General features: G+C 36.1%; 2 protein-coding genes across 2 annotated transcripts; one reads left to right on the top strand and one right to left on the bottom strand.

Moving 5' to 3' along the window:
* Window positions 1-297: 297 nt before the first annotated feature.
* Window positions 298-7,319, top strand: slc40a1 (solute carrier family 40 member 1). The gene is made up of 8 exons (XM_052606848.1): window positions 298-619; window positions 709-776; window positions 1,595-1,754; window positions 1,909-2,024; window positions 2,728-2,854; window positions 3,531-3,779; window positions 4,357-4,971; window positions 5,173-7,319. The coding sequence occupies exons 1-8, from the start codon at window positions 586-588 to the stop codon at window positions 5,484-5,486; spliced, it is 1,683 nt and encodes a 560-aa protein (XP_052462808.1). The 5' UTR covers window positions 298-585; the 3' UTR covers window positions 5,487-7,319.
* Window positions 7,320-8,371: 1,052 nt separating this feature from the next.
* Window positions 8,372-22,884, bottom strand: wdr75 (WD repeat domain 75). Its single transcript, XM_052606845.1, has 21 exons — window positions 22,723-22,884; window positions 21,481-21,610; window positions 21,016-21,081; window positions 20,824-20,923; window positions 20,599-20,723; window positions 18,646-18,716; window positions 17,484-17,600; window positions 17,301-17,389; window positions 17,031-17,189; window positions 16,689-16,748; window positions 16,484-16,599; window positions 16,064-16,239; window positions 14,961-15,112; window positions 14,656-14,836; window positions 10,623-10,717; window positions 10,261-10,356; window positions 10,006-10,175; window positions 9,524-9,583; window positions 9,293-9,436; window positions 9,012-9,118; window positions 8,372-8,871 (listed from the first exon to the last, which is right to left on the bottom strand). The coding sequence occupies exons 1-21, from the start codon at window positions 22,806-22,808 to the stop codon at window positions 8,658-8,660; spliced, it is 2,514 nt and encodes an 837-aa protein (XP_052462805.1). The 5' UTR covers window positions 22,809-22,884; the 3' UTR covers window positions 8,372-8,657.
* Window positions 22,885-23,576: the final 692 nt, after the last annotated feature.

Below are 23,576 nucleotides of genomic sequence, written 5' to 3'. Positions count from 1 at the left end.
CATATGTCAAGTATGGCAGTATTACATTTTACTTTGAACGACGGTATTCACAAAAACATAATTTAACAGGGATTAAACTGGAAGACAAACAAGCGTTAGCCCCGTCTCTCCTATAATAAGATGTATAGACTTTATATATTAGCTCTTTATATTTGTATTTTAGCTGTATTTTGCAAACCCATTTAGTGGATCAGAGTCATAACTTTGACATTGTTAAACAAGCTCGAGAAGCACTTGTCTTTGTCTGATCGCGGAGGGGCGGAGTCTATGATCGCTATATTATCAGCCGTCTGCTCGGAGCGCTGTGTGCTAAACACGGTGCTCGGCTGCGTCCGTCAGCGCGGATCTGGCTCCTTCGGGAATTATATGTTTTTACACATTTAGTCGTTCTAGAAGAGGTTATTTCTCTCCAACTTCAGCTACAGTGATAGCTAAGTTTGGAGAGGAGAAAAGGGACATATTCGTGTTTTTGCGCAGGAAATATTTGCAGCGACGATTTACTTTTCCTGTCGAACCTGAACAATACAAAGGAATTAAAATCCTGACAACTAAAGCCGAACAAATACAATCGATATTCAACTCAAAATGGACAGAGCTGCGTCTAAAAAACCTTGCTGTGGTAAGTGTTTTACGAATTCGTCGGTAGAATCATGTGAAGTATAAGAAGAAGAAATAAACAACATTGCACTTGCATTTCTGTATTTTCAGAAAGATTTTGCGAATTCTTCAAGTCTGCGAAATTCCTCATTTACCTCGGACATGCCTTGTCAACATGGGTAAGAGTCTCTTTGCCTTAGGATCTGTATTTGACAGCTAGTTTTTTTTCTTTGAAGAACGACCCTTATATATATATATATATATATATATATATATATATATATATATATATATATATATATATATATATATACATATACATATACATATATATATATATATACATATACATATACATATACATATACATATATATATATATATATATATTGCATATGTAGTATAAATGTGGTCATATTTGATATATTTTGCTATTGTATTTTATTCATATTTTTATTTTGTATTTGTATTTTAGATTTTAGACACACACACAGTTAGATATTTTGATTAATTATAAGCTTAAATCAAATGTAACTGTTTTTATTGTGTCTCTTAAGTTGCTTTTTCCCACATCTTTAGCAACACTAAAGGGTTCAAATCTTTTAAACATTTTTGTCTTAAAATCAGGCAAATTCGACTTTTTTCATAAAAACATTATTAATTTTCTGTGTAAAATGTTACATAGTAAATTTTAATAATCAAAAACCATAACTAAAGTTATTTGGCCATATTACTAAATTATATCAGAAATGACAATAACTTTACTCCAGAACATATTAAACACTGTTAACATGTATATTTGTGCTATATATATATATATATATATATATATATATATATATATATATATATATATATATATATATATATATAAATATATGTGTGTGTGTGTGTGTGTGTGTATGTATGTATATTTTTATTAATATGTTGTTAATAAAACGAGTAATGTAAGCTGCAAAATGCTTAACTTTTTGTTCATTGTGTCTTTATGTTACAGGGGGATCGGATGTGGAATTTTGCTGTGGCTGTGTTTTTGGTGGAGCTGTATGGCAATAGTTTACTCCTGACAGCTGTGTATGGACTGGTGGTTGCGGGGTCTGTCCTCTTGCTGGGAGCTATTATTGGTGACTGGGTGGACAAAAACCCCAGACTGAAAGGTAAACATGGCAAAGCTCCAAAAACCAGAGCATGCAGAATTATTGTGCAACATGAGACATGAGAGCATGCATCACTTTTCATAATGCCAATTATTACAAAAAAAAATATTTTTACTAAATGCAATTTAAATATATATTTCTCTCTCAATTTCAGTGGCACAGACATCTTTGGTTGTCCAGAACAGTGCTGTCATTCTCTGTGGTGTCCTTCTGATGGTCGTTTTCCAGTTTAAAGAACAGCTTACTACCTTGTACAGCGGATGGTTGCTTGTGAGTATTTAAAAAGCTGTGATAGTTTGCTTCCTAGTAAAACTCTGACACTATTCATTCATATTTGCTGAGTATGTTAACAGATCTTCAAAAGCACCCAGAACGAATCTTGATTCATGTACAAGCCTTAATTTTCAAAAGCATAAACCTCTTGGTGGCCTACAGTTTTGTTTTTGCTCACGTTTAATGCAAATGGTTTCACTCTAAACATGCTTCCCTATTTAAAATGCATGAAAAGAGGGTTTTCTTTCGTAGCTGGCAGTGGCAAAAAATCTCCTTATAACAAGATATTCAGAGCTATGTCAAGCTTCTCAATAATTTCTGACCTATATAGGAGGTGATGCTGTCTAAAGCTCCCTTCTTTATTCTGAATCGACTCAACTCAAGTTCTTGCTTCTGAAACATGAGACCTTGATAACAAAATGTGTTGTCAGCAGGTTCCAGGGATGTCATGTGAGCAGAAAGCATGTTGTTTGCTTAACAGGGCTGGAAAGCTTAAACTTAACATATATAATAACAAACAAAACCTGCTGTTTGTCCGGGTGTCACTGAGGTGGACTCTTGTTTTTTTATTTTGTTCTGGACTGTTCCTGAATATCAAGTTATGCTTTTTATGGCACTGGACTTACAACAAATAACAATATCGGCTACTATTTAGGACACAGTGACATATTTTTTAAGTCCATGTTTGTTGTCTTTGCAGACATCATGCTACATTTTGGTCATCACCATTGCTAACATCGCTAACCTGGCCAGCACAGCTATGTCCATCACCATCCAGAGGGACTGGGTTGTGGTTGTGGCTGGAGATGATCGGAGCAAATTGGCAGGTCATTTATGTTATGTTATTTAATTGGGAGGGGTTAAGTGTCCAAATACATTTTACCACTGTTATATTGTCTATAAAACTCATTTCACCTAGTCGAGGAAACCCATAAAATACATTACAGCTCTTTCTCCATCAATCATCTTATCTGTTTAGAATGCTTGCATCAGCTGCCAGTCCTTATGGCTCTTAATGTACCCAGTGAACCCACTAACCTTCAGGAAATCCATGAAAGTTAGCACATAGCCCATATCTACATTATATATAGGCATATACATTACCATTCAAAAGTAATAAGGGTAGTATGTTTTATTTTTTCAAGTAGTACAGCTGTTCTCAATATTGAAAATAATAAGAAATGTTTTCTTAGCACCAAATCAGCATAATATGAAAATTCAGCTTTACCTTCACAGGAATACTTTACATTTTAAAACATATTACAATAGAAAACAATTACTTTATATTGCTGTTATATTTAACAATAATACTGTTTTTGTATGAAGTAAAAGCAGCTTTGATTACTTTTTTCAAAAATATTTAAAAAATCTTACAGACTCCATAATTTACTGAATCACTTGTACTTTCTCTCTCTCTCTCTCTCTGTATATAAATAATCACAGAATAAATCCCATTTCTCACACCTGTACTCCCTATTGTTTTCTATGTGTCTGTTTTGTTAGATATGAATGCAACTGTAAGAATAATCGACCAGCTAACCAACATTCTGGCTCCAATGCTTGTGGGCCAGATCATGGCATTCGGCTCCCATTTCATCGGCTGTGGTTTTATCTCGGGTTGGAATGTGTTCTCCATGTTCTTGGAGTACTTCCTGCTTCGGAAAGTTTATCAGAAGACTCCAGCACTTGCCTTCAAGGCAGGACAGAAGGACAATGATGACCAAGAGTTGAAGCATCTCAACGTACAAAAAGGTTTGTAATACCACCCCAACAACTTTCCACCAGTTTTTTTTCTTTTTCTTTTTTTGCATTACAATAAAAAGTGATTTTTGTTGTGAGCACATCTGAATATGTTAGACTATTATTTAACATAAGATTAAGACAACATAAGAATTCTGCAATATTAATCTACCTTAAAACACTCATTTTCACCTGTGCATAACCCTGTTACCTATTGGTTTTCTCCCATTACAAAAATGATAATTTCTTAAAATTGTGACACCCTGAAAGATAATCTGTTGAATCAATAAGTTATTCAAACTGTAGTGTCCACTGCACTTGTCAAGCTTAATCATCTAACCATATTACTAAGTTTTTTTTCTTTTTTTTTATAATTTGTCATTTTTATTGAGACTAACCATAAACCGTCTTTTGTTCAATCTAAATCTGAAACCCTTTTACTAGTCTGTTATTTCCGACTCTGGATTAGATCTTGTTTTATTTTTAGTTGTTGTTGTTTTTGGAAGATTAAGCACCTTTTCACTAATCATTTGCTAAAAAGAAAAATAATAATAATTTATTTCGTGTTTGTCCAACTCACTGTTTACAGAGATTGGAATTAATGAAAGTCCAGTTGAAGGCTCCCAGCTGATGAATGAAACTGCTGAGGTGAAGAAGACTACCAGCTGCTGCTACCAAATGACGGAACCCATCCGCACCTTTAAGGATGGCTGGGTGGCCTACTACAACCAGTCCATCTTTTTTGCTGGCATGTCTCTGTCTTTCCTCTACATGACCGTTCTGGGCTTCGACTGCATCACCACAGGCTATGCGTACACTCAGGGCCTGAACGGCTCCGTGCTCAGTCTCCTCATGGGAGCTTCAGCTATATCTGGAATCTGTGGAACGGTGGCCTTCACCTGGATCAGAAAGAAGTGTGGCCTGATCAGAACCGGCTTCATCGCTGGAGTCGCCCAACTTTCTTGCCTCGTGCTCTGTGTAGCATCTGTCTTTGCTCCTGGCAGCCCTTTCGATCTCAGCGTCTCACCTTTCGACGAGGTCTTAAAGCATCTGTTTGGAGACAGCAACTCGCTGCGTGAGAGTCCTACTCTTCTTCCTACAATTGAACCACAGATTAACACCACTGTTTTTGAGGAAGCCCCACAAATAGAGTCCTACATGTCCGTCAGTCTTCTTTTCACCGGTGTCATTGCTGCTAGAATTGGTGAGTAATTGAGCAACTAACAGCAAACAATAGAAATTGTTTCAGTCCTTATTTTCTGTTATCTCCAAAGGGAAGATGATGATATCCGTATCACCTGAAAGTTATAAAGCCAACCTTTGAGACCAAAAACAACAAGGCATGTTTGTGATAATTGCACATTGATGCATTATGTTTTAATTGATTCTCCTGAATTGCTTTTAGGTCTTTGGTCCTTTGATTTGACCGTGACCCAATTGATCCAAGAGAATGTGATTGAATCCGAGAGAGGCGTCATCAACGGCGTCCAGAACTCCATGAACTATCTTCTTGATCTTCTACACTTCATCATGGTCATCCTTGCACCAAATCCAGAGGCCTTTGGGCTTCTCGTGATCATCTCGGTTTCCTTCGTTGCGATGGGACATATGATGTATTTCAGGTTTGCCTATAAAAGCCTCCGGAGTCGACTCTTCCTGTTCTGTTCACCCGAGCAGAAGCCAGATCCCAATATTGCCTCACTTCCCAACTCTGTATAACTTTTAAAGAGACTGTAAGCCAATTTGATAGAGTATGCCATACTGCTAGAGTATGGCATGCTGTGTTCTTCGAGAACGTCGCCAGGAACATGTTCCATCTTTTTACCAACATGCTTGCTTTAGCTTCCTGCAATGCTTATGCATTGAGTATATAGTCTTCGCCATTAGCCAAAATAACAAAGGCGAGAAGGAGCTCTCCTTAGCATAGCTTAGAATTACTTATGTCAAAAAAGCATACACTACTTCCCTGAATCACACGGTTTGTTCAAGGTGCTGTAAAATTGCCTGAGAACTAATCATAGGGGGAAACATACGAACAGGAACTATGGTTCTTTGGGGTTATACGTGCTTTAATTACTTTTGTAAAAGCTCCAAAGCAATAATGGGCATATTTATTCTACTTTTACGTATTTTATTAGTTTTCCGACTTTATGGTCGTAGTTAACCTTCAGACTAGGTATATAAGTTTTACAATGTGCTCTACTTAAGATAGTGTAGTTTTGTAATGCTTGTCCCTCAATGCTTTTTGCAAGCCATGGTTAAAGTCTCTTTAATAGTTATTTGGAGTGTGCTAGTTATTCATTCAGGAATACTTATATAATGCTTACATATTTATATACACGTAGTCAGTATTCTGTATCTCCGCTTCGGTGGTGCTAGATTGTTATTATAACTCTTCTGGAAAGCTATGCAGACATATACGGTTTGTAACGTAACCAAAGTGGATTTTTTTTTTCACCATGTGGAAGTGAGGGAATTGCAGATGTTTGTAAACATTCAGAATATTATTGGTGTGAGATTTAGGCCCTAAAACACTTTCCACATTGCAACTAGTTTTAAGCACTGGATTTGTTTTTATCCTGTTTGATTTGAAAGTGATTTAACGCATGATTCTTTTTGCAAAGATTGTTACACAAGCACTTTACGTGATTTTACTTTTCCCATTACAAAATAAGAGCAACGAGACACTTCAGGTATTAAGACATTTGCACAAAATAGTAGCAGTCCTGCATTAAAACAGGATTTTCTTTTTACAAGATTTCACATCTGCTTCAAAACCGCAACAAAATTGGGATTTTAGAACTAGCTCGTAACTCAAACAACCTCATGATTTTTACTGCTCTGTAAATGGCAACACACCTCAGTTTTCCCTTTATTCAAATCATATGCTAATCTAGATTGTACAAAGTAAACATTAAAGACCTGCCTATGAGCCACAATCGTTCAGGTACTAACATCCATTTGACAACCACAGCTGGCTCAACATATATATGCAAAGTTATTTTGTAATAGTTGTGTAATATTGATGTTGGACACCAGCGGGAAACCACCATATGCACCGAACAGAAGGGATTATTGAGTCCAGTGTGGATGGCTGGTCTAAAGTGCAGCTGGTCACAAAAACAGGTGCCAAGTCACTGATGGTTTACTTTACTTATGCAAGCATTTTTAACTTGTAAGGGTTTTTTCATGAGGCCCTCATGAACATACTTTCAGTTTTTAAACACTTAATTGCTTCAGTGCATACTGTCTTTCTATGAATGCGAAGCCTTATTTCCAACTGCAAAAAAAAAATTATATTCTCATGTTGGCTAGTTTTATTTGAATTCAGTTTTGTACTCCTATGTAACACCACAGAAGATTTTGCCTTGGACACATTTAGAAAATGAAACACTTGCAAAAAAAAATTGTGCCTAAAACCCAGTTGATAATGTAAGAAATTATTTTATGGGAGCATACTCCTGTTGTGTGGTGCACACAACACTACCGGGGGAATAATTCAAACTTGTACCATATCTTACTTCAAACAAAATAAACAGATTTGTATCCAAATGCAATGTTTGATTGATTGAAAGGAGTAGTGGAGCGATTTCAAGTGGTCGTCTGTGAACCAGCAGGAGCTGGAACACATCCAGCGGAAAAGGGACAGGGTCACATTCCTCAGAAGGGTTTGCTGGTAATTTTCTTTGATAGATTTCCCTTTCAGACTTTTTTGGTTAATGCACCAACTAAAAGCAGAGCAGAGTGGCTTGCATGAGAAGCAAATACAAAAAACAAACCGATTACATGGCAGTCACCAACACAATGCCTGCCCTTCTGGGTGGGTGGCAAATCAGGCCAATCTGCTGGGTCTAGACCAAAAATGTGCACAGAACTTTTGAGTTTTTAGAACCAGTACTGAGAAATATCTTTCATGTCTATCAGGCCAAAATGTAAAGAGCGCATGCATTTGATTATACAGTTAAAACCTACAGCAAAGTAGGAGCAAATCTCAACTGAAAAGTTTGACTTTGCTTGAATTAGAAATCCAGACACTGGTGGGAGATTTTCTCCAAAGTGTTTTGAAAATAAATGCGTGAAGTAACTTGCATCCCAAGCAATTTATTTTGTACAATATCAGTCTATAAAACCATGACCTTTGATACATTTACTAGAGAGCAGTCCTAATAGTCTAGTCAGAAGTTCACTGTTTACCATGTCTGTAGTTTACATTAGTTCACAGAAAGAGAATAACAACTGAACTAATTGAACTGAGATGTTGCCACTATATATATATATATATCTCAGTTCAATTAGTTCAGTTGTTATTCTCTTTCTGTGAACTAATATATCTATATCTATATATCTGTATCTATATATATATATATATATATATATATATATATATAATTTTATGAAGATACATTTAAAACCAAGTAACTTTTACTGTACCTTTGGATCACAGTTATTCCTCAGTATTTCTGTCTAGCTTTCAAGTGCAATCAATAGACACTGGGTTTAAGTAATTGCCAAAAGTCTAACTAACTGATTCAACAGGGAAACAAGCTTACTTATCCCATTGACAGGTATAGGTTCAATAAGCCTCTCAAGTCAATTTATCCTGATTCAAGGTGTTTAAATATTTTAATTGGAAAAAGTTATAAATTGAACATAAAAAAAATGCACAAATGTACTAAAATAAATTCAACGTCACAGTACATTGTTCACAAAGCTCTTTATAAATTCTTGATGTAAATGGGATGAACATTTTACTATCATTCAGAGTTACAAAATAGCATAGCTGTCCTTTTTGTTCCAAAAGGAATCACTAATCACACCACTAATGGGCTTCTGTTGGGAAGTTGGGAAGAATAAACAAAAATACATAAAAAGGACTGTGAAATTGCTCCATCACGGTTTGGAGTCAACGAGGCCAGCCATCCAGCTAAAGTCAGTCTTTCTGACCCGCTTCAATTCTCTCTCTTGTGCTTTAGAAAGCTTCGGCGTCACCTCATCCACTGAACCCTGGGCTCTGAGCTCCTGCTGACTATCACATGCCTCCATTTCCTCCTCAGAGTCCTCTTCCTCACCATTCATTTCCTGCTCAGAGGATTCCATTTCCTTCCTGCAGGCGTGCCAGAAAAAAACAAAAAGGAAAAATATAACATTTTTGTGCATGCAGTACAAAGCATCTCAGAAAAAAAAGGTTACCTCTGGTTAACTTTCAAAAAACAAAAAAAGTATATATGTATATGAAGAAAGAACCTGAGGGGGTCTTGTTGAACTCCAGTGTTGGAGATCAGGAGGGAGCTGACAAACATTGAGCACAGGACAGACGCAGCAGGTAGAACGTGAGCTGGTGTGTGCAACAACTAAAAAAAAAAACATTACAAGAGATAAATACTTGGAAATATACACGAAAGTATATTTTTATAGTAAACAGTAATATTGCTAAATACTACTACAATTTCCTCCAGAATTCAGTGTCACACGATCCTTCCGAAACATATATATAACAAACAGACAGCCTATTTGAAATGACTTACTTCTGTGATGGTAACAGAGCCCTGTGGCTGTTGGGGCTTGTCAGCTGCTGGATGGGACGGTGTGTCGAGTTTCTGCTGCTGTTGTCTGTGTTTGCCCAACAGCAGGTAAAATGGTGTTACAGCAACACTGTCATCAATGACAAGCTGTACCAAAGACACACAAGTGTAAAGTTACTTTGGAGGTCTTCGAAATAAATGAGAATAAGGATGGTTTAAGAAAGAAAACTGTACCCGTCTACTCGAAGACAACAATCTGTCCTCCTCTGTTGCTGTGCTGAAGGTCAATAAATCCTGATAGTTGAACACAGTGCATTTAAGAAATGTCAAGACACAGTATAGTATTAGAACATATTTACAGGACTATGCAGTTGTTTACAATGATTGCCCTTACAAAGAAATTGAATTCTAGCTCATAGAATACTTTTTTTTAAATTTATCATATTAAATGTATCATTTAATTTTTATCTTTTGAATATTTAAAATAATAAAATTTTTATAATTGATTATAAATTCAATTTTATAATTACAAATATTTTCTAATAAACGTTAACCTAAATTATATAATTTCTTATTTAAAAAAACAACATTTTTCAGAAGTAAAATAACACATTAGGTTTTTATTTGATGTAGGAACTAACAAACAAAACACGAATGGATCGTCCTACGGTTATGTGATTTACACTGTTGTGTGATTACAAATATCAGTGAAATACCATGTTCTGGGTGAGGAAGTACAGCTGAGATCTGTTGAGCCACTGAGATCTTTCATCACAACTGTTCAACGGCTCTTCTCGAGGAACAAAGACAGCACGATGTATCTTCTCTGAACACACGTTCTTATGGCTGAACAGAGGCCTCGGCTCGTTGGGTTTGAAAACAAACACTGTAGAGAGACCAGAAGATACATTAAAACTAGTTTGTGCATAAGTCTGATACATTAAAGAGGCGGTGAGCTTTCAAACACTTACGGTCTGTATGTTCAGACTGGTATGAAAAAGCAGCCACATTTTCTGACAAGGGGTCGAGCTGCAGCTTGGAAACTTCCACAGATGTGCTCCACTCCACTGTGAATGAAAGAGATTTGACATTACATAAAACTAAACTTGCAAAACCAAACAGTGAATAAAACCAGGCTGAGCCAGATTAGTTACCCAAGAGATGTACACCCAACAATGCTTTTAAGCTCCCAAAAAGCCCATGAAAGTACCATAAAATTAGTCCACAACTGGCTTGTTATAATGTGACAGACATGTGCAATTTCTCCTTGTACTGTAACTTCTAACTGGAAACAGCAAATATGAAATATGAACCAATATTAATGACTACTTACATGCACAAGTGAGAAGATTCCAGCAGCAGAGAAGGTTTTCTGTGGTCGTTGCAATCAAGTATTTGGAGCAGCTTAATTGGCCGAAACAAAGGTCCCTGGTGGATCAAAGTAGCTGCCTTTAGTCGGTTTCACCAATTCAAAGACCACCATGAACAGCAAGACCCATGTCACTTAACATATTTCATCAGATTAGTCTCAGTGAGTGATAATCAGTTGCTTTACTCTTAATCAGAAACTGTAATAATGACAGCAATGAACTATCAAAAACATTAGCGATAAATATCCTGAGGTATCATAATTTTACTGATGTTTACAAAATCAAATTTTTTGAGTTTATTTGATTATATACATCAAAACATGGTGCAAAGCCGCCTATGACCTTATGGCTTAACAAATCAGTGTGAGAGGATTGGAAATACTGTACGAAACAGATTTAATTACCTAATTACTGTAACTACATTCCATTCTTCCTAATTCAGATAAATACCATATTGATGATACTTGGACAGGTTTAGGACTGCCGTGGACAGCCGAATCCCAAAGCGTTTGATATTCTTCATATTCTGTGCGGTGATTCGTTTGCAGCAGTAACAGAAAGGAACAATTTCAGTACGTGTAAATTTATTTTTATTTTATTTTAAATTTGTACCTTTATATGGCCATTTTTCTCCTAACCTAATTAAATGTATGCATCATCTTTTGTCAAATTCTTACATTTAATCAAATTCAAAAGATAAGACACTTTAGGACTACCAATCAAATGAAATCAGTATCAACTAAATTTGTGTTTGCAAAGCAGAGGTGGCACAGAATCTGCATCTTAAGTGGCATTTACATGCATTCACACAGATTGTATAACGCAGTATATTTGCAGCAGTGGCTGTGTTTTTGCGATACACACTCAATGTCAAATCGCATATAGTTTAAATAATTATAATATTATTGTAGAATATGTATCGCTCACCTCTAATTGTTACTTTTCTAATAAATGCACCCAAGATAGCTAGGGCAAATGTGAGGATTAAAGTCAATTAGTTAATTTCAATCAGTTCTTTACACAAAGATATCATCTTCTATCACTTCCTTAAGGACCAATTTACTAGTGCGGTCACAATGCTGGAATTTATGACTTCCATAAAATGACACACCATTAGAGGCATAATTTTAAGGTAATTTTATTTACTTTTGACCATAAAGTATTTTCTTTTCAGCTGAATCTAAGATTCCTCAGGCCTCTCAAATGCATGTTAAATTCAGAGACTGAGTTCACTGCTTTCACAGTCAACGGAGTCGCTGAAAACACTGGAGTGTGATTGCTTAGCTTTAAAACATGCAGCAGGACATACGTGTTTAATTAAAATTACACATTTTCTGTCGGAGATAGAAGGGAGGGTGAGAAAGCTCAAAATTGCAGAAAACTAGACTGAAACCATTTTAAATATTTCAAAACACGACACAATTTAGTGCTTGTTACACGGAGAATTAAGGAAGAACCGAAAGCAGTTGTTGACAAGGAATGCCATGAATTTTCTATCGTGATGAAAATCAGTTTCCTCTAATGAACTTCCTTATTTCCAAAATACACTGTTGAAGAGAAACTTCAACTTCGTCCCTGGTGACCCTGCAGGATTGGGCTTGCGCCCAATTTCTTAGCAGGACTAAATCCTCATTTTTGTCTGACAGCATCTAAATCTTAACCCTCTGGAGTCTAAGGATATTTTGGGGGCTTTGAGAAGTTTTGTCATGCCCTGACATGTGCTTTTTTCAGTTGCTTATAAACATCTAAATGGCTAAAGTCTAGTCTCACCGTAATCAGCACAAACTGGGCTATAATAATATGTGAGCAGCATGTATGTTCATGATCGTGTTTTTGAGAGAAAAAAATGTTATGTGCGGTTAGTGAAAAACTAAAAATGTTAAATCACTTGAATAAGGCCACAACTTTTGAGAACTGGAGCTTGTAGCTTAGAATTTTTCTTTCTAAATTGTGAAAATCATCTTTACTCACTCACAGAAAACAGTATATTGATTAAAATTTTCTAAGACACTTTTTGTTGATAAAAGTCATATGCGAGTAGGCGTCAACTACCATGAATATCATTGTGATTTACACCTGAGAAGACAAAGACCTGCATAATGAGCCGCATAATGAGCCTTTCAGTCAGCTGTGCCACTGAGAGGGAAGAGTTACAAGAAAGAATGTGAGGACAAAATAAATCTATATAAATTGTATCTTTGTAGTTTATATAGAATATATTTAATTATCCCACAACATAATTTAATATTCACTTGGGAGTGCAACAGTTTATTAGGAACAATTAAAGTGGACTTTCAAACTGAATTTTTGCATCATTACTCCAATCACACAATCCTTCAGAATCCTTTTAACAATCTGATTTTCTACAAAAAAAATATATATATATATTGTTATTATTATTATCATTATTATTATTATTAATGTTGAAAACAGCTGAGAATTTTTTTTTCAGTTTTTTTTTTAGGGGGGAATAAGTTGAACGAACAGCATTGTGTTACATTTGTTACATTTATATTATTTACATCAAGTTTTTGAATGGTATAGTAGTGTATATTGTTATTGAGACTTCAGGAATTATAGTTTGGAAAAAGTCTAACTAGTAAAATGTTTACACCTTTTGAATGTCAACAAAACCTTGATCCATAAGGCGCTCCGGATTATAAGGCACACTGTCATTTTTTGAGAAAATTAAAGGCTTTTAAGTGCGCCTTATAGTGCGGAAAATACAGTAGTATATAAATAAATTAAATGAGACATACTTATGTTTATGATCTCTGCTGAATAAAGTGCTTCATTCTTTTTTCTGAGGAAATCCAAACCCAAATCCTCAACCACATCACATCTTTTTGGGGTGAATTATGTCTTATTCCTCTTATCGCGAAGCAAACAGTAAAATAAAAAAAAAAAATAAAAAAACTCTAAGAAAAGTCTCGCTGCTTTGTCTTCAGTTGTGTGGGCGTATTCAAGCTGCACGTTTCAGTGAAACATTATAACCTGAACAGCGCATTCAGCGCGGGGGCGTGGTCACATTAGAAGATAATGAAGGGAGATGTGAAAAACAGACATCACGTTGTTTTCATATGGATTACTTTACCACAGAACATTTGTTTTCGGCAGCACTTGTTTCGTTTAAAAGTAGACATGTCAGGCTTTCTATAGATATATCTCTCATGTCTTTTCGTTAGAGGTGCTCCGATCACGATCGGCCGATTGTTAATGCGCATCTCATCAGTAAAGCCGGTTTTCTAATCAGCGGTTAATTCCATCAGGTGCGTGATTTCACATAGAGCAGCTGTTACTACACAGAGCCGTTGTTAACTGAGAAGATGGGCCAATAAACGCTGAAAATTAACGTGATTTGCGCATCTTCTCTATTAACAACGGCTCTGTGTAGTAACAGCTGCTCTATGTGAAATCACGCACCTGATGGAATTAACCGCTGATTAGAAAACCGGTTTTACTGAGGAGATATGCATAACGATCGGCCGATCGTGATCGGAGCACCTCTACTTTTCGTTGAGTTTTAACTGAGTTACAGTTCATTTTATAGACGTGTATGTAAATGAAGATCAGCGCAGACAAAGGCTGCAGACAGCACACCTTGTTTATCTTTATTTTATGTGCACAGTTTTGTTATGTCATGTCTGTATACAAAAAAAGTAGACCCTTTACAGATTCGATTGATGTATTGCTCTTATCTGTACGATCAAAACTGAAAGTGTAATTTAAGTTATTTTCGGGGTTATCAGGAGAAAATGTCTCATAACGCGTATACGCATTAATCGACTTCAGAGGGTTAATTACTAAATTACTATTATTCAGACTGTGCAGACAGTTAGAAAAGAGTTTAGTGAGGGTTAATCAACCACACTGAATGGGACACACATCTAAACACCTGTGCAACCCATTCTAAATGCATCAGAAAGCATTTGGACTGACTCATTTGAAGTTTGGTAACATATACAGTACCCTGCCTGATAAAACAACATATCCCACCTTATTACTCCAGGTGGTTGGCAGAGGGTGGTGAGCAGCTCCCAGGTGTCCGGACTCCATATGGTGATGACTTCTTGGAAGCTCACCGCCAGGAGAGAGCTATCAGCTGAGAAACTGCAGTTTGTGGGCTTCAGGTTATGGTAGCTGCCCACAAAATCACATGACCAGAAGTTCTGGTCCTCTAAAACACAAATGGAAAGGTTGCGGTGAGACAGGTATGTCTGGATTCAGACTCGTGACCTTCGGTGTTTGGCTTCTCAATCCAACACTAACACCTTTGCAAATGTCTGAAGGGTTTGACTCACGTTCTGTGTCTGCGTCAACACCCTGACACCATGCTTTGAACTGGCCTTCTTCTGCTGTGGTCACCAGCATGGTGGTCTCCTCAGAAGAGCTGAAGCACATGGATATAATCCGATCCGTGTGGGCGGCAGTGATGGTAGTGTTCAGTACGAAACTAATGGGACAGAACAATACACCATTATAGTCCAAAAATAAAGTCTTGTTTAGAAATATAAAAAAAAATTCATTCAAAAGTTGAGTCCATTTCTTTTAACAAATAGAATTACAGAAATTAAAAGGCATTAATGTTACGAAAGATTTTTCTATCTCAAATTCAATTTCTGTATATTTGGTGACTTCTTTCAAAAACATTAAAAAAAAAAATCTTACTGACCCACAAAAGTTTGAACTGTACTATAAAAATATATTTCTTCACTTCATATATATGGGACCTAATTATACATTTTATACACACACACATACATATACATGTATGCGTGTATGTAAGTATAAAGTATATGATTTAAAATGTATCATTAAGTCCCAAATTTATTTTTCCCTAATGATATTTCTAAATAGATAAATAGCAATTACAAGCAATGCAACAACTGTGTGTGTGTGTGTGTGTATGTATATATATATATATGCACAAAGTCATAAATATACACTTTTCACAATTTGTGTAAAATAACTGAAATATCAGGCATATTCCTTCATACACCTGTGCAGTCCTCACATCCCAAACTGTGAAGTGTGTTTTTGCTTTTAATTTTTTTATTTGAAATTTTATTCAACTGCATATTTATACACTGGTATTGCCTATGTAAAAAAAAAATTTTTTAAATTAAAATTGTATTAAAAATTTTGTCTAATAAATGTATGGTTTATGGGCTAACGTCCTGGTTATATAATACGAAATGATAAAAATATGATTATTTTGAACACTGATGAAGGACCAGTGCAAAAATTTTAGATTGTTCTCCTAACAGTATTAATTAAATGGAAAATGATTTACATTATTTGCTTGTGGACCATGAGAAATAGCAAATGTCGTGGACAAAATCCTACATTTCTTATATGAATCATATATTTGACATTATTCAAATCTGCAATCTAGCGTGAATACCTTTGTGTACTTTCATCGTAAGCCCACAGTTTGAGGAAAAATTCAAGATCGGAGGACTTTTGTCCCCTTTCCTCCACTGTAGCAAGCCAAAACCCTTTTCTGTCAAAGGCAGCCTTCACCACTTCAAACTGATCCAGACCCGCTTCATAAATATATTCTTGCTGCACTATGTCCAGCTGTGAATGCAACAGACAGAATGTAAGCACAAATCTACACAAAACATGACAAAACAATATTTGACAAGACGACGGCCGCACAGATCATGTGATTTCATCTGACACACATCAGGTGACAAAAGTTTATTAGCCATTTCAGCAGAACGCACAAGGGTAAAACTAACGCACCGTCATGTGATTCAACATTTTCCAGCACATACTTCCCCCAAATACTTGCTTATTTAAGAGAAACGGGACAACTCACATTGTAGAGATGCTTGTCACGCAGCAGGGAGTAGAACTGCAGATGACCCGGTTTCCCATTCAGCACTAAAGCTTTACTGCGCGGGTCAATCATTAGATCAGTCAAAACGGCATCTCCTGAAAGCATTAAAAACATCGGAAGAAATAAACATTTACTGCAACGGTTATGAAATCTCAATGCTTTGTGCAAATGAGACTTTACAAACCTTTGACTAAACCCTGAATTACTCCACACACTTTGAAGCTGCTCTCGATAACCGTGATCTCTGAGGAGGAAGAGAAGGCAAATGACAAACCAGAAAAATGTCAGAGATGACACCAGAGTGAAATATGTGGGTAAAGACAGACTAAGGTCGAATCTCACAAAATGTACACAATTCATCCACAAAACAACAGTATGACAATATAAATGACAATCAGTATGATGAAAGTAAAGCCACTTAATTTGTCTCAAAAAATAAACTTTCTTTTCTGTACACAAAATAAAACTACTTTTAGCTTAATTTCGGAAAGGAAATCCCAGATTCACCACAAAGCTGAAGACTTACTGTTGTCTGAATGAGAGGTGCAAAACAGCTGCCCATCAGATGATGTTGACACGTGTAAAATCGATCCTCCGAGACGGGGCAGGATCTCTTTTCGGTTGCCTGCCCCATACTGCCACTGGACAAGCACTGACTCAATGCCTCCACTCAACAGATTAGTGCCTGCACGGACAACAACATCATGTTTTCTACAGATGGGGTCAGTAACATACATTTGACACAGAGGATGAAGTGAAAGTGTGCGAAACACACCCACCCCACAGTACAACCCACCTTCAGGAGTAAAACACAAAGTGTTTACAGCATTGTGATGCCAGTGCTGGGTAGAATATGTGTACTCTTTTTTGTGAATGAAGTTTCTCCTGTAGCAAAAAACAAAGTAACTTTAAACCTCCGATTCGGATCACGTGACCTGCATATCAACTCAAAAAACTGGATGGTGTATTCTGGCCTTACCAGAGACGGATCTTTCCGTCTTCATGACCGGTGGCGATGCAGTCGTCTGTTGGGTGACAGGCTATGCATGTGAATGCATTTTTGGCTCCTTTCTTATCTGTGGCTTTTAGGGAAAAACTACAACGAAAAAAGAAAAGAAAAAAGGAGGACATTTAATTTAAATTTACATTGGTCATTTACATTGTCATTACACTGATTCAATTAATGATTTCCATTTAAAGTAATGAAAGCAAATATGGAAGGGTGCTGTCAAAACTTTAAGGAAAAAAAGAAAAAAGGTACAGATATAGATTTTTTTCTTTTTGTTTAAGTGTCGTATAACTAATAAATTGTACCAAATATATTTTTAAATTGTTTTATTTTTGTTATTTGACAATTAAATTACAACAGCAACATGGTAGGATTTACATTTCATTATTAGTAATAATTGTCATTGTATTATTACAGGATACATCTAATTGTTAAGGTACACATACTGTACACATTACACATCAAAGCTGCAGTGACGACGAAGGTACACTGATGTGAAGCACAAGAGTTTTTATTTTCTCTCTACATCAGAGCCACTGAGGACGCAGTGTTTTAGTTTTGTTTCTGATGGTAACACGCCACCGAATATGCAAACAACGTAAGAGAGCAGTCGGGTGAGCAATAGCTCATTATCATTTAAAAAGACATGGACCCAAACAGGTCACTGTGAACAGAGCAGCTTTTGACGTATTTTTTACACGACCAATGAGGAATTTTAACCATTTTAAGTGTGTTGCAGACATTTCTTAAAAAACCCTAATGAAACATACCAACTTGTGAAAAATGGGCATCCAATATCCCCTTAAAAAAAAAAAATCAATCAAAAAGTGATTTTTATTAGTAGACCAATAACCTAATTACTTGAAAAGTGTGAATATTGTTCATCCCATTTGAGTTCAACAGAAAAAAAAAAGTAAATTACATCTTCATTTTGAGGTGAACTATAAGGTGGTGTTCTCTAAATTGACTTGTTTTCAGAAAATAAAAAAGGAAAAACCAACAGTAAGGCAAAGCCCAAACCTAGCTACATGACACGTGTCTTGCTCTGGGGCCAGTAAATAAGCAGTGCGGTTGGACACGTTCCTACATGTTCTGACCATAAAAAGGCTATTTAGGATACAGCGGTTATTACCTGTATGTCTTCTGCTTCCTGAAGAAATAAACATTCAGTTGGAGATTCCTGGCAAACGCTATGTACTGCCCCTGAAAATACAATATACAGAAAACACACTGTTAAGAAATGACTTTTTCTCTAGAGCTAATTGTAAAGTTGCTGGTTCCATGTCTTGAGCTTTCAAGAAACATACAGGTCTTTCTTATTTGCCCACAACCACAAATAAGGTTCAGAAGTCATGATGTGTAATGGCTGTACCAAAACAGCTAGAAAAGGTGCGAAAGAGCTACAAAAATAACTACTTCAAACCATGTTTACTAAACTGCGCAATGACTGTGCAGGAAGACAAATTCATCCAGAACAACCTGAGCAGGTATGACAGTGTTCAACAACCTTCCCACAGCCAGAAATGAACTAACATTTCAAATTAAAATAAAATAAAAAAACAGGCATGCAAGTTGGATTTCAGGACCTCTTTTGTAGGGAGATATTAATACAGAATTTTCCAAGTAGTCTATATCATTGGTAACTGTACACTTTTTAAAATAAATAAATAAATATATATATATATATATATTTATTTTAAGAAATATCCAATACTGGCTAATCCTGAATATTTTATTGAGAATGCCCATTTCCCATATTTCGCACTTAGTTTAACATAACAGGCCATCTTATATTTACATTTAAAAACACTAATAATTTAATACTGTTAAATGTAGTCTTTAACAGACCCCAAAGTGAATATCCATATACACTTAGGAGATCAAGAGACGATCTATTAGTGTTTAATGTTCTGTTATGTTGGAATTTACATGTACAGTGGAGTTTCAGCTACACAAAGTATGTGAATGGAGCATATAATTTATTTGTACATTAAGATTTTTATTTTGTGTGTGTGAATTCAAATGAAATAAATCCACAGTACTCATGCCTATTGGTTTCTAAACATCTTAACACCAGCTTGTTGGGCTTTAGAGTATGATACACTTGTGTTATTGTACAATAATACGATCTGTTCCTGTTCCAAGCTGTCACTGTGTCTTTTTCTATTGAATTTATTATCAGATTTGTCACATTAATGGATTTTATTAATTGAAAACATATAAGCCCCTTTCACACTGCACGTCGGACCCGCAATATTCCCGTAACATTGCCTGGTCGCCTTCTGTGTGAAAGCAACCACGTCCCGGAATTGATTACCGAATCGAACCCGGGTCGGGGACATAGTAACATTGCGGTAATCGATCCGGAACGAGCGCTGTGTGAACAAAAGCCAGATCTAATTCCGTATCGAAGTGATGACACACGTTATCGCGCGACTCTTTTACCGGCTGTTTTGAAGGAAGATCAACATTCGCGACGAAAACATATGTGCAAACTGTAATGAAGCAGAGATCAGTTAGTTCCTCACTTTCCGCGCTGACTCAGAGATCGTTTGCTTGCTTCAATTAAAGTATAACGTGCCTAGCGTTGTCGACTCGTACATTACACGTCACGCGCTGATGTCACGTGTCGTTACGGGATCTTCAAGGGTTGTGTGTGAAAGCACGCACATATACCGGGTCATCACTGGCAGTGTGAAAGTGCCAAATCTAGCGACCAGGGAACAATTGCAGGAACACTTTACCCCTGTATTTGCCGGAATGGCAGTGTGAAAGGGGCTATAGAAAAGGACCTACACTTTGGAAAAGAGATGCCAGATTTGTTCTGGCTTGAACTGGCTTGTTTTTCCTGAATCCATGGAAGAGTGACGTGCCCTATGTTTTAACATTATGTGCCTGAAAAGCCTATTTATGTAAAATAGGTATTAAAAATCGAATCACTTAGTCTTGGACTAAAAAGCGTTCTAGACAGATACCTCAATGATTTTAAGACATCCACCAAAGGAAAAAAAATCACAAAACAATAAATAAATAAAAAGAATGTAATAACCATCACAGTAAAAGAAAGTGCTGATTGAGCTCTTACTTCTCTACCGAAGGCCGTGCAGCTGGGGTTTGGGCTGATTTGACTGGAAACAGCAGACAGCTCTTTGGCTTCCACCTCCTGCTCTGCTGACTTGGGCAGATGTACAGCAACCAACTGAAAACCCTCTGGACATGCAGACACACAGAGCATTCATGTCTATTCATATTGTGCTTTCTGTAGAAACAGTGTCGAAGTGCTTTCTGGATGGAGAACTGAAATACACACCCTTTTTGGATTCTGCATCCATAACAATATGAAGAAAAACGATTCCCTCATGTTTCTCGGACACGTAAATTGCAAACAAAGGGTGTCCAATGATAAATGTCTGAATAAAAAAGAAATAAAACAACATGAAAAGAATGAAAATATTTACTGCAACAGTGGCCTTGGCTTTACTCACAACAACACCAACTGTACCTTGATAAGGATGCCATCAATGAAGTCCCATAACTTAACAGTGCCATCTGCAGAGCAAGAGTAAACCTGCATGCAGAAATAAAGAACAGGTTAAAGATTAATTTCTGCTGTTGAAGTAACAGTAAGCCATCCAAAATAAATCCAGGAAGGAGGTCAGGAGGTTTATTTTGGAATAAAGACTTTGTCCTCAAAATATATGGTTAGCTTAAATTCAAATTCCTCAAAAAAGGAAGATGGCAACAGATTTTAAGACATTTTTCTGCTATAATATAGTGCACCTCAAATACCAGGAATATGAAAATTATTTCATATTTCATATTTATTTAAATGGACTTCAAAACACACCTACATGAGCTGGTTAAGAATTCATTGGCATGCTGACCGACAGAAGGAACACAAAGACAAACTTCTCAACGATCTGACACTTTCTATAGAAGTGAACTCAAGTGATGCACACACACAGACCTGCAGGTGATTGGCAGGATTCAAGGCGATGCCGGTCACTTGGTTGGTGTGGCCCTGCAGACTATGGAGCCACTCTTCTGTGCGTGTGCTATAGACCTTCACTGAATCCCCAGAGGCGCACAACAGAAACCTGCAACCATGAGACAACTTGAAAGTTAAGTGATACAGACAATGCCTTTGCATTTTATATTTGCCATTCAGAGACCTCCTCTGAACAAAAAAATATTTTTGTTCAGTGAATTCATACAGATATATTTCACACAAATGATCAAAAACTCACGTCACTTAGTTGTCTTACCATAAAACAGAATTTAATGTCTTAATTATTTACTAAAACCATGGGTTTAATTGTGATTTTTTTTATCCCTTAGCAGCCCCAACATTCTAAATAAATAGATAATACATACATAAATGTACTTTGGCATAAAATATAATAAATATAAATGTTTGTGTCGATTACATTTATTTTAATTGCTTTAGTATACTGCAGGATTATAGTATTTAATAAAACCACAAAAACATGCTCATATCTGTAATTTGCCATCCCATTTTCATCTAATTTAAACCTAATGCTCTAAAATAACCAAACAAAACAGTGAAGAAAAAAAACCTGTTTAATGACAAATAAACTTAATGATGGATCCACTTGGGTTTTATATCATGATACATACTGTTTTTTTTCCACACAATATAAATGTTTATATATATTATTTATTTATTAATGCATGACTATACAGCTTTCTTTTATTTTAGTAAGAGTCCATTTCAATGGGATCAACATATTGGGGGGGGGGGGGGGTTGGGGGGGATTAAAAAGGGTAACAAATAAAAATAAAGCAACCCAGGGTGGTAAATTTTGACGTGTAATATTTTTACTATGCTTTAATGTAAAAAAAATTTTGTTTTGTTTTTTTGGGTAAAGCAACATGCATGTGTGTCTGGAACAAAGATTAAGTTAACGTTAGCTGCTTCACAGACATATCTGTATCTTTGAACACAAAGCTAACAACACGTTCATCAGCAGTGTAAACAATCACTAAAGTTCATCCCACTATAAAAATGAAGATGAACCTGTCATTTAGCCAAGTGTTCAGACACATGTAGATCGGATTTTAATTTGCTATCTGGCTGATCACGCATCCCTTTGGGAACTTCCAGCACGGCTTTAATGTTTAAGACGATGACATTTAGAGAATATACAGACAACATCAGACACAAAAGTTAACTTGATTTAGCGGATACCTGGAGTCAGTGGAGATGATTGGAGGTCTAAAGTTTATTTTGCTGCCACCGCAGCGTACCACGCGGACGTCACTCTGCTCCACCATGTTTTTCTGCCTCTCTTCATCACATGTGGCCGCTGTGCGTTTCTTCTTCGTCTGTAGTGAAAAGAATCTGACGGAGCACAGCGGCCTCGTGCGGCCGGGCGTTCAGTCACTGCGAGAGTTATAGAAAATAATATTGAGTTAAATAATCTAATAATGTCACAGTAAAAATAAAATTTGTTTTAAAGAGAAAACATTAAATTTTACTGTAAAATATGCCACATATACAGAAATTAAACTATTTTTCGTCCTGAAAATGTACATTATATTACAAATGAAGAAGGTTACACAGACATAAAATGGTAAAAAAAAAAAAAGTTTTTACGAGTACTTTTACTCGTATATAAGTCACTAAATGACCTAAGACCGAAATATATTGCAGATATGTTCAATGAATATAAACCTAACAGACCACTCAGATCACTAGGATCGAGTCAGTTAGAAATACCAAGGGTTCACACAAAACAAGGGGAGTCCGCCTTTAGTTACTATGCTGCCCGCAGTTGGAATCAGCTTCCAGAAGAGATCAGATGTGCTAAAACACTAGTCACATTTAAATCTAGACTCAAAACCCATCTGTTTAGCTGTGCATTTATTGAATGAGCACTGTTTTATGTCCGAACTGACTGCACTATATCTTCACTGTTTGTTTTTTTATGTAAAATCAACTGTTTTTAAATTCATTTTAAGTAAATGTTTTAATCATTTTAAAAGTTTTAAAATTGCTTGTTTTATTTTTCTTTCTTCATGATTATTTTACTTTCTTTTATG

The sequence above is a fragment of the Carassius gibelio genome, chromosome A9 (genome assembly GCF_023724105.1).
Source record: "Carassius gibelio isolate Cgi1373 ecotype wild population from Czech Republic chromosome A9, carGib1.2-hapl.c, whole genome shotgun sequence".
Classification (NCBI taxonomy): Eukaryota; Metazoa; Chordata; class Actinopteri; order Cypriniformes; family Cyprinidae; genus Carassius; species Carassius gibelio.
Note: the sequence above shows the minus strand (reverse complement) of the source record. Positions and strands in the feature narration are given on the sequence as shown.

Bases quoted from the DNA above. Each gene is read 5' to 3' on its own strand.
- slc40a1 (XM_052606848.1), top strand. From the start codon at position 586: ATGGACAGAGCTGCGTCTAAAAAACCTTGCTGTG. The intron at 777-1,594 runs GTAAGAGTCTCT...TTTATGTTACAG, and splicing joins GACATGCCTTGTCAACATGG to GGGGATCGGATGTGGAATTT. The intron at 4,972-5,172 runs GTGAGTAATTGA...AATTGCTTTTAG, and splicing joins TGTCATTGCTGCTAGAATTG to GTCTTTGGTCCTTTGATTTG.
- wdr75 (XM_052606845.1), bottom strand. From the start codon at position 22,808: ATGGTGGAGCAGAGTGACGTCCGCGTGGTACGCTGCGGTGGCAGCAAA. The intron at 21,611-22,722 runs GTATCCGCTAAA...TCATGGTTGCAG, and splicing joins ATCATCTCCACTGACTCCAG to GTTTCTGTTGTGCGCCTCTG. The intron at 21,082-21,480 runs GTCTGTGTGTGT...TTCTGCATGCAG, and splicing joins ATCCTGCCAATCACCTGCAG to GTTTACTCTTGCTCTGCAGA.